At 40.9% G+C, this 22868-nt stretch overlaps 1 protein-coding gene across 1 annotated transcript; it reads right to left on the reverse strand.

The window, feature by feature from the left end:
• Positions 1–17344: 17344 nt before the first annotated feature.
• LOC139701606 (vomeronasal type-1 receptor 90-like) lies at positions 17345–18247 on the reverse strand. Its single transcript, XM_071600762.1, has one exon. The coding sequence runs from the start codon at positions 18245–18247 to the stop codon at positions 17345–17347; it is 903 nt and encodes a 300-aa protein (XP_071456863.1).
• Between the last annotated feature and the right edge of the window lie 4621 nt (positions 18248–22868).

The following is a 22868-nucleotide window of genomic DNA, read 5'->3' on the forward strand; positions in this document are numbered from 1 at the left end:
GACAGAAATCAAAGAAGATCTTTGAAGATGGGAAGATCTACCTTGTTCTTGGAAAGGCAGAATTAATATTGTCAAAATGACCATACTACCAAAACCACTTTACAGATTTACTGCACTTCCAATCAAAATCCCAATGACATTCCTCATGGAAATAGAAAAAAGACTCATGAAATTAATCCTGGAAAAATTAAGAGACCCAGAATAGCCAAAGCAATACTTAGGAAGAAGAGGGAGGCTGGGGGCATCACTATACCAGACCTTAAAATATACTTCAGAGCAATAGTAACAAAATGACATAGTAGTGGCACCAAAATAGACATATATACCAATGGTACAGAATAGAGAACACAGAGAATAACCCACATAAATACAGTTATCTCATACTAGACAAAGGCACCAAAAACACACTGGAGAAAAGATAGCCTCTTCAACAAATGGTTCTGGGAAAACTGGAAATCCGTATGCAGCAAAGTGAGATTAAGTCCCTATCTCTCACAATGCACAAACTCAATTCAAAGTTGAATTAGGATCAAGGATATATATATATATATATATATATATATATATATATATATATATATATATATATAGAGAGAGAGAGAGAGAGAGAGAGAGAGAGAGAGAGAGAGATGGGAGGGAGGGAGGGAGGCAGGCAAGAAAAGGAAGGAAGAAGGATCCAAGGGTTCCAAGACAGATAGATTGGTGCCCAGGGGCATACGGAAGTCAGTGGGCTCTTTTCGGAGTGAGCCAGTTTACTCTCCACAATTTCCTCTCAGGACCAATGTGGAGATCCAAGGGGTTGGGAAGCATATGCATTGGGAGTGGGTGTCACTGCTCTGAGCTGCTGTCAGTCAGCAGTCCTGAGACACACTTCCTCCATGTGTTGTCATCCACAGGTCACATCACATAGGTTGATATTTTATCTCAAGCCACACTTACACTGTGCCTCAATGTGAGAGGCCTGAGGTTGGTTCGTTATGATTGGAACTGAGAAAGCAACCCAGGCTCCTCTGACCTTGGATGATTACAGACTCACTCAAGAAGTTTCCCTCCAGACCCTTCTTGTTTACCATTGTCTGAGGACAGGAGAGGAATTGACCTTGCCTTTGGGGACACCATCCCTGCCTACTGCAAAACAGGTCCTGTCAGGCTTCACCAGAACACCAAGGTTACCAGTCCACTGAGGGGTGAGCTCAGGCCTTCAGTCCCATATAACCTCCTCCTGGAGGCTCAGCTCCATGTCTGAATGCACAAGAGGCAGGGGAGGCAGGGAGGTGCCGCAGGAAGGCATTTTGGAGTCTGACTTTTGCCACATTATAACTGAAACCCAGGTACTTATAGAATTGCTATTTACTTGAAATGTTATGGCATCAGCTTTATTTCATAGCATTAGTATGATTTATAATATTACCAGTATTATTGTTTATGAGTAAATTAGTATAAGTGTGCACGAGGAGTAATAATTCAGGAGATCCATAGATCTAGCTCTTCAATAATCTCTAGGACTTAAAGTGTTTCAAAACCTATCATTTTGGCTCAAAAGCTCAGACATGCAAACTAAAAATCCTATCTAATATTAGTCATAATAGAAACTTACAACAAGTTGACGAAATTTAATTGTTTTAAATGTACCCAAGTTTACTACATGTGAATGATTAATTATTTCTTCTTCACTATCACATAGTTGTTATTTTAAATTTAGACAATGTTAATGCATTTTGAAAATGTCCTCAAAGAAAAAAGGGAAGAGGGCTGGGGCTGGGGCTCAGGGACAGAGCACTCACCTAGCACGGGTGAGGCCCAAGTTCCAACCTCAGCACCACTTAAAAATAAAGGGACATGTCCACCTACAACTAAAAAAATACATATTTACAAAAAGTATAAATAAATTGCAGAGGGATACATAGAGTTAAGGGAAGGGAAGTGAGAGGGGAATGCTGGGGACTGAACTAGAACAAACTATATTTCATGCTTTGGTGATTCTGTCAAACTATATCCTAATGTTATAAATAACTAAAAATAATCAGTAAAAAACAATACCCCAAAAAGTAAAAAGAGGTGTGATTCAAGAGTTTGCTACCGATTAAAATACTTCACAAAATTAAAAAGGGAAACCCTAAGGATGCACAGAGATAGACAGATAGAATAAATTTTGTTACCAAATAAAATATACAATGTTTTCACAGCTGATCTCTCTGTAGTGGTATTAGTACACAGAGCCCAGGGACATTCATCTGATGACAGTTAGGACCTCCTCATGTTGGAAACGCTGTTCCTTGACACCTATTGTGTTTCTGAAACTCTGAGGTTCACCGAGTTTATGTTTAGATTTAGAGTCTTTACTAATGCAAACCATGGAGAGAGGGCAGAATTTAACCCCAGAATTTTCTAGAAAAGGCCATTCTTTCATGTAAATTAATTGAATTTAAATATATGTATGTATGTATGTGTGTGTGTGTGTATGTATGTATATATATATATATATATATATATATATATATATATATATATATATATATATATATATATATATATATATCCCAGGGATGAAAGGAGATTTAAAAATACAAGAAGAACGGGCTGGGGCTCAGGGGCAGGGGCCAGGGCCCAGGTGCAGGGCACTCGCCTGGCACATGTGAGGCACTGGGCTCGATCCTCAGCACCACATAAAAATAAACGTTTTGTGTCCATCTATAACTAAAAAAATACTAGAATAAATACAAATTTGTGATAAAAATAGAAAATACACAACTGAGCAAAGTAATATTATTATAGAGAACCCCAGGCCCCTGATCTGGCTATAGTTCATGTCCTTCTATGTTAACACACATTGTTCCTTGATTCCTAAAAATTCCTAGAGTCCTTGCCATCTCCCTGCTGATCTGTTAGCTTTATTCTTTACTAATGCCCAATCCCTGAGACAGCACAGAGAATTTTAGACAAGAATTTTTGCAAACGTGTGATTTCTGAAAGAGTAAGACATATTCTGCTTCTGTTAGATTTACTGGTGCCTCTGGAAATAAACCACATCTTTACTGTAATTTCACTGAAGTTTCTGTGGCAAAGAAGAGCAGCTTACAGTAATCTACAGGAAGCTTATTTTATCTTCCATGAGACATATTTCATTTTCTAAAGTTTTTTTGTGTTCTTGTCATGCTAATCTTGATTAATGATGTTTGGAAATGAAAATGATCTTCATAAAAATATAGTCCAAGTACAGTTTCTATCCAGTCACTGAATGATCACAGAATTTACATTTGCACATTCATCAAGGTAAATTATGGAGAATAACCTCCAGGAATTCATGTAATTTTAAAGGAAAATAGATGGCAATTAGACAATAATGGAGATCTTTCCCATCTTGTTCCCAAATGTCTGGATGCAGGTATTGGAAGCAGGATGGCAGAAGCTTGGGAAACAAGGGCATATTCCCTGATGGACAAATAATGGCTCAGGGGTCTGCTCCCAGCATTCAGGTGTACTTTGGGGTCTGAATGAATATGCATCTAGAGGTTTCTGAGCTAAGGAATGTTCCAGCATCTTCTAAACAGGAACAACTCAAATGGAAGACGTGCAGCTGGACTTCACCTTGCTCATTGCAGACACTCCCTTTTCCTCCTTGGAGACGGACAGGCCAATTAGAATGTGATGGGTGAATTTTATTGGTCCTGTTACCAGTGCCTGGAGCTTAGTTTTGAAATACTTAATTTCCCTTGAAATTGAAAGTTTTATTGAATTTACAAAGAGTGTGTTTGAGACCTCTTCTTTTATCCAAGGAGAAGCAAGCAAACAGGTAAACTGTTGGCTAAACTCTCCATGTGCCAGGCATACATGTGACCACAGATCCAGGAACCTGGGAGTCTCAGACAGGAGGATGCCAAGTTCAAGGCCAGCCTCAACAACTTAGTGAGGTCCTAAGACCCTCAGAGAGAAACTGTCCCCATATTAAAAAATAAATAAAAAGGGCTGGGGGTTGGGGATGTAGCTCAGTGGTAAGGCACCCCTGGGTACAGGCCCCAGTTCTCTTCCTGAAAAAATATCCCCTTTGTTGCTTTCTACAAATGACCCTGGGCTGGATCTCCAGCTAATGTCAGCAAGGGGTGAGTGCCAGCACTACTCCTGTTTCCACATCTCCTGATCCTACTTTACAAAACACACCCACACCTTGGGTAGGATTCACCTGTCACAGGACTGACTCTCACCAATTTGGCTCACACCAAAAGGGCCAGGGCACAAATGCTACCTTCCCCCTCTTTTACTCAGGATCCAAACAGAGTTTAAATTACTCACATGGGGCTACATGGCTGACCCTGAGGGTAAGTGACGGTGACTGGATTAGGGGAAGCTATGGAGGGGCAGTACACATAAGTACACAATTCCTCCCAATTGTGCACTCTATAAAGAGAGAGCAGGAGAGGTTGTCCTCCTAGAGGATCCATTTCCAACTCCAATCTGGGGGTCTACAGCTTTACCTGGGCAATGTCTCCATAGGAGCAGTGTTTCAGAGACACTGTTCCCAGGACAAAGAGGACCACATCTTAGGAACTGGGAAGGAAGGGATTAAAAGGAGGTGATGGAATTTATAATCTAAAGGAAAATGCAGTAGGTCCGCCAGACAGAGGGGAAGGCATCACTACCTCCCTGAGGTGAGGGGTTTCTACAAAATCATTGATCTCAAGGAGTGGTGCACAAGCTAAAATTAGTTAATTATTTTTAATTGACTTTTCTCCTTGTTCTGTGTTGGGATGGACTAGCTTTCCTGCAGGCTGGACCATCATTCTGCCCCTGAGCCACACGCCATCCCTTGAATTTAAAATGATAGTGGAAATATGAGGCTATCCTACTTCCAAAGAATGTTTTTAGTAAATGATGATTCTAGTGACTGTAAAATGTGACATAATGCAAAATTCTGCTGCTGTCAAACACTTCTGGTTCTCTCTGAAGAAACATGTCATTTACTTCAACATCCCCATGAAGATGGACCGAGATTCCAGACTCAGGGTCACGAGAAGTGCCTTCTACCTGCAGGGTGGGGCCAGGATCTCTGCCAACACCTGTCTGATTGCCTCTACCTGGCTGCCATCCTCAGGGGCCTCAAACCCAGGCTCAGGGACCTCCCCATAGCCCACCTGGCTCTGACACATATTGTCCTGCTCCTCACTGTGGCCCTTTTGGTATCCACAGACATCTGGGAAGTGCAGGACATTCCGAGTGATGTCAAATGCAAAATGCTGGTATTCCTGCACAAGGTCATGAGGGGACTGTCCCTCAGCACCACTTGTGTCCTGAGTGTGCTCCATCAGCCCCAGTGGCTCCTTGCTGGCCAACTTCAAAGTCAAATCTGCAAACCCCATCCTGGGGGCATGTCTGTTCCTGTGGGTCCTCACCATGTCCATTACCAGAGACCAGCTGCTCTGCAGGGTGGCCACCCTCAATGCCATGCAGCCTGGTCTTCTCTTTATCAACAGCCACTGCTCCTTTCTGCTGAGGTACAGGGGTGTTTTTCTCCTCCTGGTAACGCTCAGAGACATCTTCTTTGTGGGCCTCATGGCCGTGTCCAGTGGGTACACGGCCACCCTCCTGCACAGACATCAGCAGCTCTTCCTGTCCCTCCACGGCTGTCTCCCCAGACCTCCCCTGAGCACAGGGCCACTGGCAGCATACTGCAGCTGCTCCGCTGCTTTGCCGCCCTGGACTGTGCAGACTCTGCACTCTCCCTGCTCATCAGCGGGATGAGGAGAAACGACCCTGTGCTCGGGAGCATCCACAATGTGGTGGCCAGCGGTTCCGGCATGCTCAGTCCCCTGGTACTGCTCAGGGTGGACACGCAGATCCTGAACATTGTAGGAGCCCAGTGAAGAAACAAAGCTCAGATGCTGACAAGACGTATCTAAAGCAGCTCCTCCACTCTCGCTTACAAATCCCTCTATCCACACAAACTTCTTTCTGAAATGATTTCAGCAAGCACACCAGAATTTCTGTCTGGTAAGGTTATCTATGTGTCTACAAATGACCTTGTGTATGGTTTTACTTGATATCTGCATCGGTGTCTTTAGGTACATCCACGGAATTTTACATTCTCATCTTCTTTTCTTTCTTCTTGTTTTATGAAAACTTCTTTTAAAGATGTTCTATTAGAGCCACATTGCTCCTTATTCTGTCTGAAAATATACTATTTTAAAAAGAAGAGTACAACATGGCTCTCAAACAGGCAGTGCCATAACCCTAAATGTCCATCAAGAAAAGAATAGATATTGTGTAGCATGGTCCAGGCCATGGGTTCAATCCACAGCAACTACAGGAAAAAGAAAAAAAATGGATAAACAAATGCAGTGGGGATAGAGATGTGTGTATGAACAGGCACACTATATATCCATATACACAAACATGCAAGCATATATATATTATAATTTATAGATATAGAATATCACTCTGCCATAAAGAGAAATGATACATGTAACAATATGGATAAATCCCAAAAGTATTCAGCTAAAAAAATCAGAGAAAAACATCACAGATTGCTGAGTAAAATTTCATTGTGTATATAGAAAATAATGCTAAGTGAAGTTAGCTAATTGCAAAAAAAATCAAATGATGAATGTTTTCTCTCATATAAGGAGGCTGACTCAGTCGGGTAGGGAGGAAGAGCATGGGAGGAATAGACAAACTCTAGATAGGGCAGAGGAGAGGGAGGGGGGAGGGGACAGGGGATTAGCAAGGATGGTGGAATGTGATGGACATCATCATCCAAAGTAAACGTATGAAGACACAAATTGGTGTCAACATACTTTTTCTGTATGTGAATAATTGTGCTGTATATGTGTAATGAGAATTGTAATGCATTCCACAGTCATGTATTTTTAAAAAATCAATAAATTTGTTTAAATCACAGATATATGTATACTCCACTCTTAGGAAGTATGCAGAATATGGAAACCCCAGAGTCACAGAGCAGAAGTTGGTGTCCAAGGCCTGGGAGGGCAAGAGAGTGACCGTGTGCCTGAGGGACACCTGGTTTTCTTTGGTGGTTATTAAAAGCTGGGGAACCAGGAAAGTTTCTAATAACATTGCACCATTTCAAATATCAGTAGATCTGATTTTCAAATGTACACTATCAGGAGAAATGAATCTCATTTGAAAAAAAAAAAACTGAAAATGCTGGGATTCTGCTGAATGACGGCATATATAAACTCTGGTGACAGGAAGGCACTGTGGTGCTGCAGACCCCAACCATACTCTGGACCACCGACAGAGTTGTTAGGCTTCCAGGAACTGAGAACTTACTCTGCCGAGTCAGGTGTGGCTCTAGCTTCTTCCTAAACCTTGATCCTAATTTTCCCAGTGGTCTTGGGTCCTATAGGAGGAATCCTGACTTTATGGAGAACAAACAAGGGCTGGAAACCAAACTGATTGTCCCAGGGTCACCCACCATGCAGAGCAGAGCTCTGGTGGACTTATCAGTCTTTGAAAATAAACTCCAGACCAGAGTCATTTCTGGACAGAGGATGGGGGAAAGGGAGGAATGATCAAGGGGCTCCAGGAACCTTCGAGACTGAATTAGTCTTCACAGTCTTTATTGAGGTGATGGTTCCATGGGTGTATGTATGTGGCAGACCCAACAAACTGATCATTAAATATGTTGCTTTATTCTTATCAGTTTCACCTGAATAAAATTATTTTTAAATGAATAAAAAATATTAAAAGACAATTCAACAAAAGGTAGATGCCAACTACGCCTATGGAGATATGGCAGACACCACACGTCATTATGGAATTGTAAGAAATCGATCAATTTGAAAACAAATAAAATTGACAAAATAAAACTTTGGTTCTTTGAAAAAATTAATGAAATTGAGAAACCATTACCCACAAAGAGAATGAGGGAGAAAATTACTAAAATTCATGATGCAAAAGGAAATATCATGGTGGACACTAGTGAAATACAGAAGGTAATGAGAAACTGTTTTGAAAGTTTATACTCCAGTAATATGCAAAATCGTGAAGACATTGACCAATTACTAGAGACGTGTGACCTCCCCAAACTGAATCCAGAGGACATACATGGTTTAAACCCATCAGGTTAAAGTAATGAAATGCAAGATGCCATCAAAAGCCTACAACTAAGAAAAGCCCAGGACTAGAGAGATTGTCAGCCAAGGTCTATGAGACCTTCAAAGCAGAACTAACACCAAATTTCTCAAATTATTTTATGAAATAGAAAAAGAGGAACCCTTTCAAACTCATTCTATGAAGCTAGTATCACCCTGAAATGGAAATGGAAATGGAAATCAAAAAAAACATAATTTATCATACAAATGAACTTGAAGATAAGAGTCATATGATTATCTTGATAGATGCAGAAAAAGCATTTAACAAAATCCATGCTTAAAACATTAGGAAAACTAGGGATAGTAGGAACATACCTCAAATCTCTTAGAGCCATCTATGCCAAACCCATGGCCAGCATCATTCCAAATGGAGAAAAATTGAAAGCATTCCCTCTAAAACCTAGAGCCAGACAGGTATGTCCTCTTTCATCATTTCAATTCCACATCATCCTTAAAACACTAGCCAGAGCAGTTAGAGAGAAGGAAATTAAAGGGATACAAATAGGAAAAGAAGAACGCAAACTATCACTATTTGCTGACAACATGATTCTATATCTGGAATCTAAAAAAAAAAAATCCACTGGAAACCTTCTAGAACTCATAAGTGAATTCAGCAAAATGGCATGATATAAAATCAAGACCCATAAATCCAATGTGTTCCCAAAGATCTCTGATGAATCCTCTGAAAGAGAAATTGGGGAAACTACCCCGATCACAATAGCCTCAGAAAGAAAAATAAAATATTTGCAAAATAATTCAACCAAAGATGTGAGATACCTCCACAGTCAAACAACAGAACAGTAAGGAGAGAAACTGAGGAAGGCCATTGAAGACCGAGCCATCTCCCACGTTCTTGGGTGGGCAGAATTATTCTTGGGCCATTGTGACAATGGCCCTACTGCCAAAAGCACTGTACAGATTGAATGAAATTCCTATTAAAACACCAATGATGTTCTGCATAGAACAAGAAAAAGATGTCATGAAATTCATTTGGCAAAATAATGATGTTGGTCCCGAACATCAAAAGCAATTCTTACCAATAATGGAGTCAAAGGAGGCATCATAATACCCGTCCTTGAATCACACCACAGTGCTACAGTAACAAAAATGGCATGGTTGTGGCATGAAGACAGACAGACAGACCAACAAAACAGGATAGAAGACACAGAGAAACCCACATAGACACAGTTCTCTCACACTAGACAAAGGCACCAGAAATACATGGGAACAAAGAGCCTCTTCAACAAATGGTGCTGGGAAACCAGGAAATCCATCTGCAGCAAAGTGAAATTAAACCCCTCCCTCTCACCCTGCACAAAACTCAACTCAAAGTGAATCAAGGACTTTAGCACTAGAGCAGAGACCCTGAACCTAATGGAAGAAGAAATTAGCCCCAAATCTCCACCGTGTTGGCTTAGGAGCTGACTTCCTTAACAAGACCCCTAAAGCACACACACAAAAAAAAAACAAAGTCAAGAATCAATAAATGAGATGAATTCAAAGGAAAAAGCTTCCTCTCAGCAAATGAAGCAATCAGTCACATGGAGAGAGCCTACAGAATGGGAGAAACTGTTTACCACATGCACCTCAGAGCATTGATCTCAAGAATCTATAAAGAACTCAAAAATCTTTAACACCAAAAAAAGCCAATCAATAAATGGGCAAAGGAACTGAGCAGACACTTCACAAAGGAAGAAACACAACCCATCAACAAATATATGAGAAAACGTCCTCCGATATGCAGATGCTAATTCACAAGGGAGTCACTAGGGGGGAATGGAGGTTCTTTGGATTAGAGAGAGGGCAGTGGAGGGAGGGGGTGGGAGGGGGGAAGGAGAGTGGAACGAGTCAGACATTACTACCCCACATACACATATGATCACATGACTGTGGTAATTCCACATCCTGTATAGCCAGGAGGATGGGAAGTTATACTCCATTTATATATGATGTGTCAATGCGTTTTACTGTCAACTCTAACTAACTACAACAAATGCAAAAAACAAACCAAAGAATCCAAAAATTACAAACCTATAGGAATTAAAACACTGTGGTGCTAAAACAGTAGGCAATGTACAGACCAATGCCAGGGTGAGCCCGAAGGGCTTGCTGCATGCTCAGCTTTGACCAGTGGATCCATAATAGAGAAAGGACAGTCTCTAACAAATGGTGCTGAGGACACTTGATATCCACAGGCAGAAGACAGAAATCAAAGCCTATCTCACACCATACCATACCAAAGATCAACTCTAAAAGGAAAAAAGTGAATGGTGAGACTTGAATCTGTAAAATTCCTAGAGGAAAATCCTGATTATCATCTTGATTGTAGTTGGATCCCTACAGAGTGTGACATGGATCCTAATATTATGCTGTACTGATTAGCAGGTCAAGTTATGATGTTTCTCTCTAAAATGAAAGAAGAAAAGAATAACTTGGTGAGTAAAATACATAAAGAAAATTCAAGAGAAAAGTTTGACAACATTGCTTTAGGAAATGGTCCCTTAGCTATGACACTATGACACAGTACAGAAGCATAAACAGGCAAGTGAAACTTCATCAAACCAAGAGCTTCTACACAGCAAGGAAAGCAAGAACAGAGAAAAGGATCCAGCTGATAATGACAGAAGTTACCTGCACATCACCTAAGAGCACAGTGTCTCAATACAGAGGTCATCCCTGGAACTCTAAGAAAACCCAGGTAAAACCCCCTGAAGGAGCCAGGCACAGCAGCACACACCTAGAATCCCAGTGGTTCAGGAGGCTATGTTGGGAAGATCGCAAGTTGGAGGCCAGCCTCAGCAAGTTAGCAAGGCCGTAAGCAACTCAGTGAGACCCTGTCTCTAAATAAAAAATAAATAAATAAAAAGATCTGGGACTGTGGCTCAGTGGTTAAGTGCCCTAGGTTCAATCCCTAGTAGAAAAGGTCAGAAAAACTTTTAAAATTCTATATTTGTTAAATTCATGATTTTGATCCAATATGCCTAGGTTGACATGGTTTTCTGATTACACTCTGCTTTATTCTAAGGCCAACTTACAAGGGTTAACTCTCAATCTAATAGGTTTTAAAAAATAAGCTACCAGGCTTTTGTTTGCTTTGTGTGGGTGCACCAATGAATATATTTGGTACAAAAAATTGACATATGAGCTCATAAATTAAAATGTTTAAAAACTGAATCCAAATACCTTTGGTTAATATGTTTAAAAGGTTGAATTTAAATTGGAAAAATAAAAGTACAAATGTCTTTAAGGTTACTGATGCACAGTTTCGTTTCTAGATGGTTAAACAGCTGTTAAAATGTTAATGTCTATAAAGTGTCTGACATCCATTGTCTCTAAGATTTTTCTTTAACAGGAAAAAATATTACTATTACTATTCAATGTACTTGTCAGATACCTTGTTTTTTAATCATGGATGTGTTTGTTAGAGAAATCTAATTGGTTTACAAAGTTAAAATGCTAACTGTTAAATGTAATATCAAGTACTCTTAACTCCTTAAATATCATAAGGAAAAATATGTAAACAATGTTGGTGTTTCCATAAATTGGTAAACTAAAAAAATTTAAATTATTTTGTTTTATCATAAAAACAAGGTTAAAATAAATTAAAAATTCCAACAGGTATAATTCTACATACAAGGAATCAAGAGGTTTCAACTGAATTTCAATTAAAGTACTGTAAATAAAAAAAAATATATTTTATCTTATTAAAATAGATTAATTTATCTAAATTCAGAAATTTATAAGGGTTATTTCAAGGTACAAATAAAAAGAAGGATCAGTAGATTAAAATGATTAAATGGTTCTAAATGTAAAAAATATATTTAGGAAAAAATATTTCCAGGTAAAAAATCTTTATGTAGTAAAGTATAATTATAATACATCTAAGTAAACAAAAGGGTCTAATTAAGTAATATAAAGATCTACAAATAAGAGATAAATATTAAAAGGTTCATATGTAACTAAGCTGGTTACTATACGTAAACAAATACTTAAAACTATTCAAGGTTGTTCTCTAAAGACAAATATTAATGTTCTGATATATTTATATGTTCAAATGACAGAAACTTCTAAAAATATAAGTTACATTGTGTGTTAAGTTTTATCCCCTAGAGCAAGTAATCTTGGAAAAATTAAGGTTTCTACATCTGTGGTTAAACAGCAACTGTTATTTTAAAGTATTGTCCTACATTACAGAGTCTTGATTTGTTTAAAAGCTAACCTTGGTTAATATAAAAACATCAATAAAATTGTGGTACATTACTCTTCTTTACAGATTAAATGTGCTCATATCTTTCAGGTATAAAAGTTTTTAAGGTGAAAGGTTTAAAGTAACATTTTATCAAGCTGGTGTTCTCCAAACTAAAATTGTCTGTAATGGTAATTAAAACTTATAAGGATAATATAAATAAATCCCCAATAAAATATGTTATTTGATGTTTTGTAACCAAATCTTATGTTACCTTTTACACAAAGATATAAAAATTTAAAGGTATCTTAAAAGATAATGAAAGATATTAAAAGTTAATATATATTAATAGATATTAAAAGATATTAAAGGTTAATATTACAAAATATTTTTGCCACTTTTCCACATAAAAGCAAAGAGCGCTCAGCCTTTCCTTAATTAATGTCTCAGATGTATGTCATATTGTGCTAGCTGACATTCATAGAGAGTCAGGAAACAACATATGTAAACTTTATAAAATGATATTTAAAAAGAGACCAAGATCAGCTTCAGAACCACAACACTTTGCCTAGGATCTGTGAAGACCCCTGCCTTACCTGAGATAAGGCTCTGCCTCCCACCTACAGCTCATCACAATGACTTCAAGGTAGGCTAGACTTTGGTTGATTTACACTTATATTCAAAAAATTGATTTTTAATAATAAAGATGACTGTGATCTCAAATAGAAAATATAAGCTATAACTCAGCCAAGTTTTAAAATTATATACAAGCTAACTATGTTCATACTATTTTTAATTTCACTGTGTATTTTCATTATAACTGAAAGGAAACTGACCAGGACACTCCGAGCAACCAAGAGACCTTTATTGTGGCAGTGCCTGATTAACAGAGGGAGGGAGAGAGGGAGGGGGAGGGAGGGAGGGAGGGAGGGAGGGAGAGAGAGAGAGAGAGAGAGAGAGAGAGAGAGAGAGAGAGAGAGAGAGAGAGAGAGAGAGAGAGACCTGGCAAGAGAGTTTTTATAGCCAAAATCTAATGGGTTCTCTGGGTCTGCAAGCTGCCTTGTTGGCATGCAGTGACTGTGTCACACAGTAGTTGCTAAGGTGTCATCTTCCACCTTCAGGCATACAGGACAGGGGTCAGATGTGGATTTCTACTGCACCAGTTGGGTGGGGGTTGAGTGTTCAGCTTCAGACAAACAAGCAAAGCTCACATTTGTTCAGCCTGCTCCCCAACTAATAATAACTGTTGACTGTTAAGGTTTTACAGAGGTAATATTTCATGAACACACAACCTAAATTAATTTGAGATATTGAGCCATCATCTATAGACAGATAAGAATTAGAAGGGATTAAGTTAACTGTAACAGGGGCGGGTGTCGTGGCTCACCAGTAGGATGGTTGCCCTGCATGTGGGAGGCACTGGGTTCTGTCCTCAACATCACATAAGTCAATGGATAAGATAAAGGTATTGTGTTAGGTACAACTTAAAAAACAAAAATATTAACTGTAAAGTTATAAACATTAATGTTAAAGCCCAGTATTCTTAGTTTAAGGCTGATAAGACTGACTTGATGGATGTTTAAGCCAAGGCTTAAAAATTTAGGTTAAAATAAAAGGACCAAGAAAACCAATATTTGGCTCTTGCCCTCTGAGTCAGCCTGAACCCAGGACAGGGGGAAAAGCTTTACAACTCTGGGCCACCTGACCTCCCAATAAGGGAGATTAATGAGACCCCTGGAGAACAGAAAGCCAATCAGTGTGCATGCTGCAAAAGAGGAGAGTCATTAAAAAGGGAGACATGCCTGATGCTTCCAAGGGAAGCCACATGGTCAGCAAGACCTTGACCCATCCTAACACAGATGATACTAGCAGAGCTAAAATGCTGCTCACAAGTTCCCCAAGATTGTCCTCCAAAGAAACTCAGCTGACTCTTACGAATAGACAGGAACAAGGTCAGTTGGACCAGCTTGGTCTTCAACACCTAGCAAAACCACTTAAAAACCAAAGCACAGCCATTCCTGGGCATTTAAAAAGAAACAACAGTTATTTATTGGAACTTAAGATATACACTAGTGTTATCCCCCCCCCCAAAAAAAAAAAAAAAGACTAAAGACAACAGAAGAAAGATTTTTAGGCAAAAATACCTGGTAAATATCAATAAACACTGCCAGAAATTTTTAGTCAGTTTAAGGCCTACAGATCTTCCTAACCTCCTTCACAGGTAGATGTAATCAATGTTTAGTAATATGATTATCTGGCCCCAAGTAACAAAGAGATCTTTACTGAACACAGAGGTCATGCCAAAAGGTATTTTTACAAAAAACAGATGACATTAACTAACGTAACTAAATGCTGTGTCTACATTCCTGATAATTCTGACAATGTTAAAGATTTATGTTCCCTAAAAAAGGGCCTCATTAGGCTTTGATAGGCCTTGGTATGGGGACAATTTCTCAGGTCTTCTGCCTCCTGGTAAAGAATTTTTAATTTCTGTCATTTTCATGATATTCATGGACAGTTTCCAGATGCTACAACTGCTATTTTGTATTAATCTTTTTTCACTACTCATGTCTTTTTGTCTCTCTCATAGAGGTGCCCACCCCAGGTGAATTTACATCCTGGTCTTCCTGAACCAGATTTTTACCATGGACTTCTTAACCCACTCAGTTTCTAAAAAGGGGATTCCAAACTGCTTGCCCACTGCACATCAACCCCTCTCAGGTCAAAGCAAGAAGGGTCATCGCCCTTTTCCCTTACAGCAGTAGGAGTCCCTAACATAAGAGAAAAATTATGGTCAATATAGATGTTCACCAATATGTCTGGCTCAGGAAGATGTACATGGAAAACTACTCCCAAGATCACCCTGGGTGATCTCCCAGAAAGAAACACTTGCTTCCACAACCCAACTTATAAGTGGGACAACTCCCTGTTCACCAAAAATTGTGCTTCCCGGGTCCCACTTCATACTCCTTGCCTAAATCTCCAAACTGTCAATAACTCTGAACTATGGAACCTACTATTTTGATGGAGTAAAAAGAAAGGAACATCTGGACTTATTAGAAGGCCAGGGCCCACTGATTTATCAACCCAAATGGGCTGCCCCCATTGGAGTTCCCCTCCTGGCTTGTTTTGGAATAGCTGGATCTACTGCTTTAGGAATGCAGCTCTGATCACAGGCTCTAAAAATGTTAAGTCCCTCAGCTGTCAGATAGATATAGATTTAGGAAAATTAAAAAGGTCATTATGAACTCGGGCTCAGACACCTCCCCTCGAGTTCACGATCCATCCCATACAGTGTGGCATCGTGGATTTAATCAAGACCTCTAACAAAGACAAGCTTCTACTGAGATGGAAGGACCTTACCAAGTGCCCCTAATCACCAGAATGGCTATCCCAATTGCTAAAAAGGAAAGAGCTGTGTGTGTGTTGCTGGGGACTGAACCCAGGGCCTTGTGCATGCAAAGCAAGCACCCTACTAACTGAGCTAGATCCCCAGCCCAGGAGAGAATGCACCAGTGCCCCAGGAGTGCAGGGTCACAGCCCGTGGTGTGAGTTCAGAAGACACTGCTGGAGGGGCAGGCAATACCGTAGGCTAAGCACGACTTTGAATCTGCTATAATGTTTGAGCTGGGCCCAGCAGGTCCAGCTGTGGGTCCTGCTACTCAGGAGGCTGAGGGAGGAGGATCCCTGGAGCTCAGGGGTTCAAGACCAGTCTCTGCAACAGAGCAAGATTTCCTCCTGAGAAGCAGAAAACAATATCTGAATATCTTCTGGCACAGGGTTGGTAACTTGCAAGATAGAGGCCCCCCATGTAGGACATTCTTCCTCTGGTTAGAGTGGACATTTTGAGAGTCAGGAGGAATGGCAGCCTCCTTGATTCTTGGGGACCAGTTACCATGGGAGGCCCCCACAGTACCCCCAGAAATGCAGCTGGAATCTTCACATACTAGGTGGAGGAAGGTGGTGTCTTGGGCTGTCCTTAGGTTGACAAATGCTGAACCGCTTTCACATTCACCTTGAGTTCAATCCAGCAGCCAGACTTCTTGAGTTAAGACTATGTCACAACAGGTTAAAACCTGCCATCCCACTGTGCTTTAGTGATGGAAGGGACTGGGGTTGGCATTTTAGCTCCGAGCTCTATGTAGCACTTGCTGTGACTCCTGTGTGCCACTTAATTTAAAGGTCATTGGTGGGTGTGGTGGAAAACACCTGTAATCCCAGAAGCATGGGAGGCTGAGGCAGGAGGATCATGGGTTCAAAAGCCAGCCTCAGCATCTTAGCAAGGCATAAAGCAACTCAGTGAGACTCTGCCCTCTCAACATTACTATGGTAATTAATGGTGAATACATATGTAAAATGTGCGTGCAGATAGTACCTGTTACTCTTTTTTTTTTTTTTTAATTATTGTGGCGTGCTTTATAAATTTGAATCCTTGTGCAGGGGCCAGGCTAAGATTGGCTACTGTTTCCTTTTCTACCCTCACAGTGGGTTTATAATTCAGATGAAAACAAAATAATATAGGCCAAAATTAAAATACAAAATGAAGTTGAAAAAGTACATGGATAATACAGGTATGATTTTGATGACAGAATCTGCAGTGTTAATTGGACCATGCAAGGTATCTGCCTTGGGCAGGCACAGTAACAAAACAGCCCATTTGAGATCCAGCATTTCTTTTTGGTACTAGGAATTTAACCCAGAGGCACTTAAATACTGAGCCACAACCCAGCCATTTCCATATTTTATTTTCAGACAGGGTCTTGCTACGTTGCTTACCATCTGGATTAGGTGCTGAGGCTTGCCTTGAATTTGTGATCCTCCCACCTCAGCCTCCCATTTTGCTGGGATGACAATTGTGCCCAGGTTGATTTAGCATCTTCACAAAGAGCAAATGTTTAGGTTACACCTCCATCAACGTCATTCTGTTTTGTTTTGTTTTGTTTTTCAACATAAAAACGTTTGTGGACATTTAGAAATAAATGATGTGGGACGACTAAATGACAGGTCGCCCAGCCTGGCATAAATATTTCCTCTCCTTTTCTAATATGCACTAGAAGAACCCGAGTGTCTGTTGATCAGCACAGATGAGTATCAAGGCACTGAGGGTGGCATAGCCATTGCCTGCCAGCATCTGGACCCCCAGGCGAGTGGGATCCTCCCTGTGCATCTGTCCCGAAGAGGAGGAGAACACACAGTCCACAAAGTACATGAGCACAAAGAGTCCCATGAGCAGCAGGATGGTCCTGGTGGCACTCAGTTCTGGGGAGGCTTTCGGGGACAGGCTGGTGCTGTGGAGGTGCTGGCACTGCCTCTTATGCCTGCACAGGAGGGTCACCATGTACCCACTGGAGAGGGCCATGAGCCCCATGAGGAAGATATCCCGGAGGATTCCCATCAGGGAGAAGAAGGTCCTGAAGTGGCGAACCCTGGGGGTGACAGTGCAGGACTCAGAGACAAACCGGAAAGCTGCTGTGTCATTGGAGGGGCCTCCCATGGAGACCAAGACGCGGACATTGAAGAACACGTTGAACACCCAGAGAGTGAGCAAGGTGCACACACTGCACTGTGGGGACGTGTGCTTGGACTTGGCCAGAAAGGACCTTCTGGGGCTGAGGGTGGTGGCCTGCAGGACACTCAGCAGGCAGGTGGTGCTGACCGACAGGCTCCTCATCAGCCTGTACAGGTAGATGACAGCTTTACATGTGAAGTCGTTCCAAAAGTCCTGAACCCCCAAAATGCCTAGGTCCAGGTGCCCCCTGATTATGAGCATCAGCAGGTGAATCAGGGCCAGGTGAGCGATGGCCACGTCCGTGGGCCTGGTCCTGCGCTGGAGAAGGAATGTGAGGATGTGGAAGAGGAGCAGGAAGATGTTGGCTGCGATCCCGATGACAATTTGGAGACAAAAGGCATTTCTTACAGCAAGAAAAATGTAAAGTGTGCTGCTTTGGGTCATCGTTTTTTCTGGGGAGAAGAAGCAGATGGTCAACGCCTTAGAATAAAAGGAAGGTCAATCAACTCCTCCTCACCATCATCACCAGCTTCAACATCCCGACCCCCAAGATTGCCTGCTTCAAAACATGTGGGTCCCTTGACACCCCCTCCCCAGACCTCTCAGCGCTCAGGCACAGCATCATGGCCAGGGCCACCATGGATCTGCCTGGGCACCTGCAGCCACCTGACCAAAAGCTGAGTATGTGGCATTTGAAGGGGACTCCAGTACGACAGATTACAGGGACGTCCACAGAGAACTCTCAAGTAAAGGGTGTCAAAGGGACAGCCTCGTATACAGCTCTGTACCTCCAGTGTCCTCTATTCTGGGTTGTTGGTCACCAGCTTACAGACCAGATATCAAAATGTTGGCTCTTAAATCTGACTTCTTGCATTTGTTGATTAATATGTAATTTTTTGGTACTAGATATTGAACCCAGGTTTGCTTAACCACTTATAATATTTTACATATATTTGATTATGCCAGAAAAATCACATCTAAGTGAGCAGAACCATCAGTTATTAGCAGGATCATATTGCAAAATTTATTTTCTGTCCATTCTTTGGCACATGGAAAATTTTCAGTGTGTGGGGTTTTTTTTTGTTTGTTTTGTTTTGTTTGTTTTAACCAGACATGGAACCCAACATGAACCACACCCCCAACCCTTTTTATTTTTATTTTGACCCAGGGTGTCTCTAAGTTGCATAGGACCTCACTAAGTTGATGAAGCTGGTCTTGAACCTGCAACCCTCCTAAATCAGCTCCCCATACCTCTGGGATTACAGGCCGGCACCACAACACCAGTAAAATTTAAGTACTTTGGGGGATTTCATTAAGAGACAGGAATCCCACCTCACCCTGAGGAAGGAGTTCACATAGTGAGCCAGCTTTCCTGTCTTCTTTAAGTAAGCAATAATATTTCTCCCCAGAAGACAGAGGAAAAATTGGACTAGACAATTGGATGACAACACCCTCGTGGAATATCTCCCTATAAAATGAATGAAGTTTATTTATTTCAGTTTTAATTCTGTTGTAGAGCTGTGATGTATGTCACATTGACAACGAGACTAGCAACCTAGCCCCACATTTTGTCATCAGAAAAACAAGCGGGTAAGAGAATAAATTATTTTTCACCTCTACCTAGAAAATTGCAAATGTCTTCTTTGATATAAGGAGAGTAACTAAGAACAGAGTAGGGACGAAGAGCATGAGAAGAAGATTAACATTAAACAGAGATGAGAGGTGGGAGGGAAAGGGAGAGAAAAGGGAAATTGCATGGAAATGGAAGGAGACCCTCAGGGTTATACAAAATAACATACAAGAGGAAATGAGGGGAAAGGGAAAAATAATACAAGGGGGAGAAATGAAGGTCAGTAGAGGGGGTAGAGAGAGAAGAGGGGAGGGGAGGGGAGGGGGGATAGTAGAGGATAGGAAAGGTAGCAGAACACGACAGTCACTAGTATGGCAATATGTAAATCAATGGATGTGTAATTGATGTGATTCTGCAATCTGTATATGGGCTAAAAATGGGAGTTCATAACCCACTTGAAGCAAAGTGTGAAAGATGATATATCAAGAACTATGTAACGTTTTGAACAACCAACAATAAAAAAAAAGAAAACAAAGGTATGGAGTAGTTTAGAATGACCATCTATTTGCTAAAGTTAGATATTCGTACATGATTTACCTAATATGGTCTTTTATTCTCTTTGGGTGGATTGATTACATGATGTTATACAGTTCTTTAATTGTTTCAATGTTTTTAGATCTTTTTATCTCTAAAACCTTGAAAACCACTTAAAAACAGTATTAGAGCATACACCATTTTAAAATATATGCTAAAATATTTGTTGATTTTCTGGATTTTCAAAACTAATAATTTACCTGAAATAATTTTTACAAGAATTGCTATTAAATTTATTAATGAAAAAGGAAGAAAAATGCCCAATTTAAATAAATTGAAAATATAAAAAAAATAAATAAATGATTAAGAACTTTTTTTCTCCACTCACACCTTCAGCAAAAAAGATTCCCTCCCTTGGTGTGCTCAAGAAAACAAAAGAAAAATGCTAATATAGGGTCTAGGAGTCTCCACATTCCAAGAGTCACAGATTATTATTAATAGGCACAGTCCCCTGTGACTTCTCTGTCTTTTGGGAAGCTGTGAGTAGATTCCATATATTCCTCTGTGCACCCTGGCAGTAAGTTATGAGACAGACACAGAAACTTTGATCCCCAAAGTCCTTTACAACAGCATAAACTCGGTATATACCATGTGAAGGTGCCCTTTACAAATGATGGGAAATAAAATAACTCTGAGTCTCTTCTGTTGGGTTTTGCAATGCAGGTTTCTCTTTGAACTAAATTAAGAAAGTAAAATGCACAGCACTGGAAAACGGGAGGAGGAGTCCCTCTGAGTTATCTGTGGACAGAGGGCACAGGACTCTGGTTTCAGCGCTGCCAGGGGGGGATGGCCACCCTGCCTGCATTGTCATGGGAGGGAGGGACAGAGCCAGGAGGGGCCATGGACTTGCAAACACAGGTAGAGAACTGGGTTTTCCCGGGGAGCACTGCCTGAAAACAACTGAAAAATGACTCTTTTTTCTATAGAAGAAATTTCCTGGTTACAGCTGAAAAACCTTATCATTTTACTAAAGTGCTGATCATGGGAAGTGGCAGAGTTAGATGCTGTCACTGGTCCCATGTCACAGGCATTGGCTCCCTGCAGCCCCAGGACACAGCAGGCAGAGAAGCAGCTGGCTGTGTGCACACTGTGCAGGTCACACACGTGTGCATCAGTGAGAGCCACAGGGCCCTCCATGGTTCACAGGTAGATGTTTTATAAAGAATGCAATGTTGCTACTTCTGTGCTAATTTATCAGTTTTATTAGAAAATATCCTGAAAATGTGGACATTTCATAAAAGCAAGTTAAAAGGAATCCTCTGAGCCTGTCCCCTCCCAGCTGTGCCTCACCCCACTCACACCTGCCAGGACTAGTCGGACCATGAGATCAGGGTGCAGACAGAAGCCTGTCCATCACTAGGATGATCCCAGAACCCCTCCTCAACTCTGGGGAGATAGGGGCTGCAGCAGCTCCTGGCAGCCCTGATGGGCTGAGCCCCAGGTCATGACTTCAACCCTGGTGGAAACAAGCTCTCCTCAGACTGGAGGTTCTGAATACGATGACCTAAGTCCAAAGAGAATAATGTGGAAAAGAAGTTCAGAGCCAGGTCCCAGTGAGGGAGGGCCCAGTCTAAGTGGGCAGATTAGAGGAGAAACCTAAGTGAAGAACAAATGAGAATGGAAATCTAGTTTTTAAAAAAATTATCCCCAGGGTCCTTAGAGCTGAGGGTGCGAGGTCCTTTCCAGGGAACTGTAACCCAGTGGAGACGCCCTTTCCTGCCCTGACCAAGGAGCCATCACTTAAATATTTTACATTCTGCCACTGTCCAAGTCGTGGACAGCACAGAGACACATGCCATCACCCAGGGGCCAGAGACTAGGGAACAATCCTAAAGTTGGTGCACCCCGGTCAACGGTGAGGAAAGCAGACCCACAGCACCTTGGGCTTCTGGGGCCTGAGTGTGGAGAGACATGGGCTGGAGGGAGGGAGGGGGACATAGCTGCTTTCTCAGATGTACTATGGACACTGTCATGTAAATAAATGTAAATGTGATTTGCATCCTCATTTAGTGATGTACTTTGGGTACATGAAAGAACAGATGTCATTTCTTGTCATCACACAAAACAAGTTCACCATCACCTCTCCACTAACTTCTCCTTTCTCTTTGGAGAGAGGACACCATGGGACCCTTTGGAAGCCATGAAGGGGCGGTCACTACTCTCCCCACTTGGTTGTAAAATTAAGCAATGGCAGCTCCTGGTCTCTGATCCAGCTTGAGACGTCCCCATAACCAGACCACCACTGGTTTACTTTTGTGAGATCAAAACTGAAACAAAATACATCTGTATAAGAAAATGCTATTAGACGTTTTCTAGAAATATGAGTTTGACCTCTCTTCATAATTATGCAATGTGAAACAACAGCAGCTCCTTCTGAGTAATTGAAAATCATTTTAGTGTATATGATTCTTTCTCATGATCTCAGGTCAGAGAAGTAAACACTGAAAAAATATTTTGAATGGACTTATGGAGACAAGAGAAGGAAAATCAAATAAGTAAAATAAAATTCTTGGGTTAGAACTTATCTCTTCCTTGGTAAATATTATTAGGAACTCATGAGGTTGAAGCAGAAAATAACAAGACAACTAAATAATACACACTCTGAGAACTGGGAGAGCCATAAATTAAACTCACTACGGAAACAGATGGGAACATAAAATGATTTACTTGAAATAAGTTTGTTTTTAATTTAAAAATTAACAAATGTTCACAAGTCACCAAATTAAAGGGCTAAATCTATTACAAAGAGGAGCTGGGGACATAGCTCTTTTGATAGAGTGCTTGCCTGGCATGCACAAGGTCCTGGGTTCAATCCCCAGCAGCACCCTGAAAAAACAAAACTGTTACAAAGAAAATTTCCCTTTGCAAGTCTAGAGAGAAGAATCCTCTGAGCTCTTGAGT

This window comes from Marmota flaviventris, chromosome 13 (genome assembly GCF_047511675.1).
Source record: "Marmota flaviventris isolate mMarFla1 chromosome 13, mMarFla1.hap1, whole genome shotgun sequence".
Classification (NCBI taxonomy): domain Eukaryota; kingdom Metazoa; phylum Chordata; class Mammalia; order Rodentia; family Sciuridae; genus Marmota; species Marmota flaviventris.

What these genes read in the sequence shown, in the direction of transcription:
- LOC139701606 (XM_071600762.1), bottom strand. Translation starts at nt 18,247, where the DNA reads ATGACCCAAAGCAGCACACTTTACATTTTTCTTGCTGTAAGAAATGCC.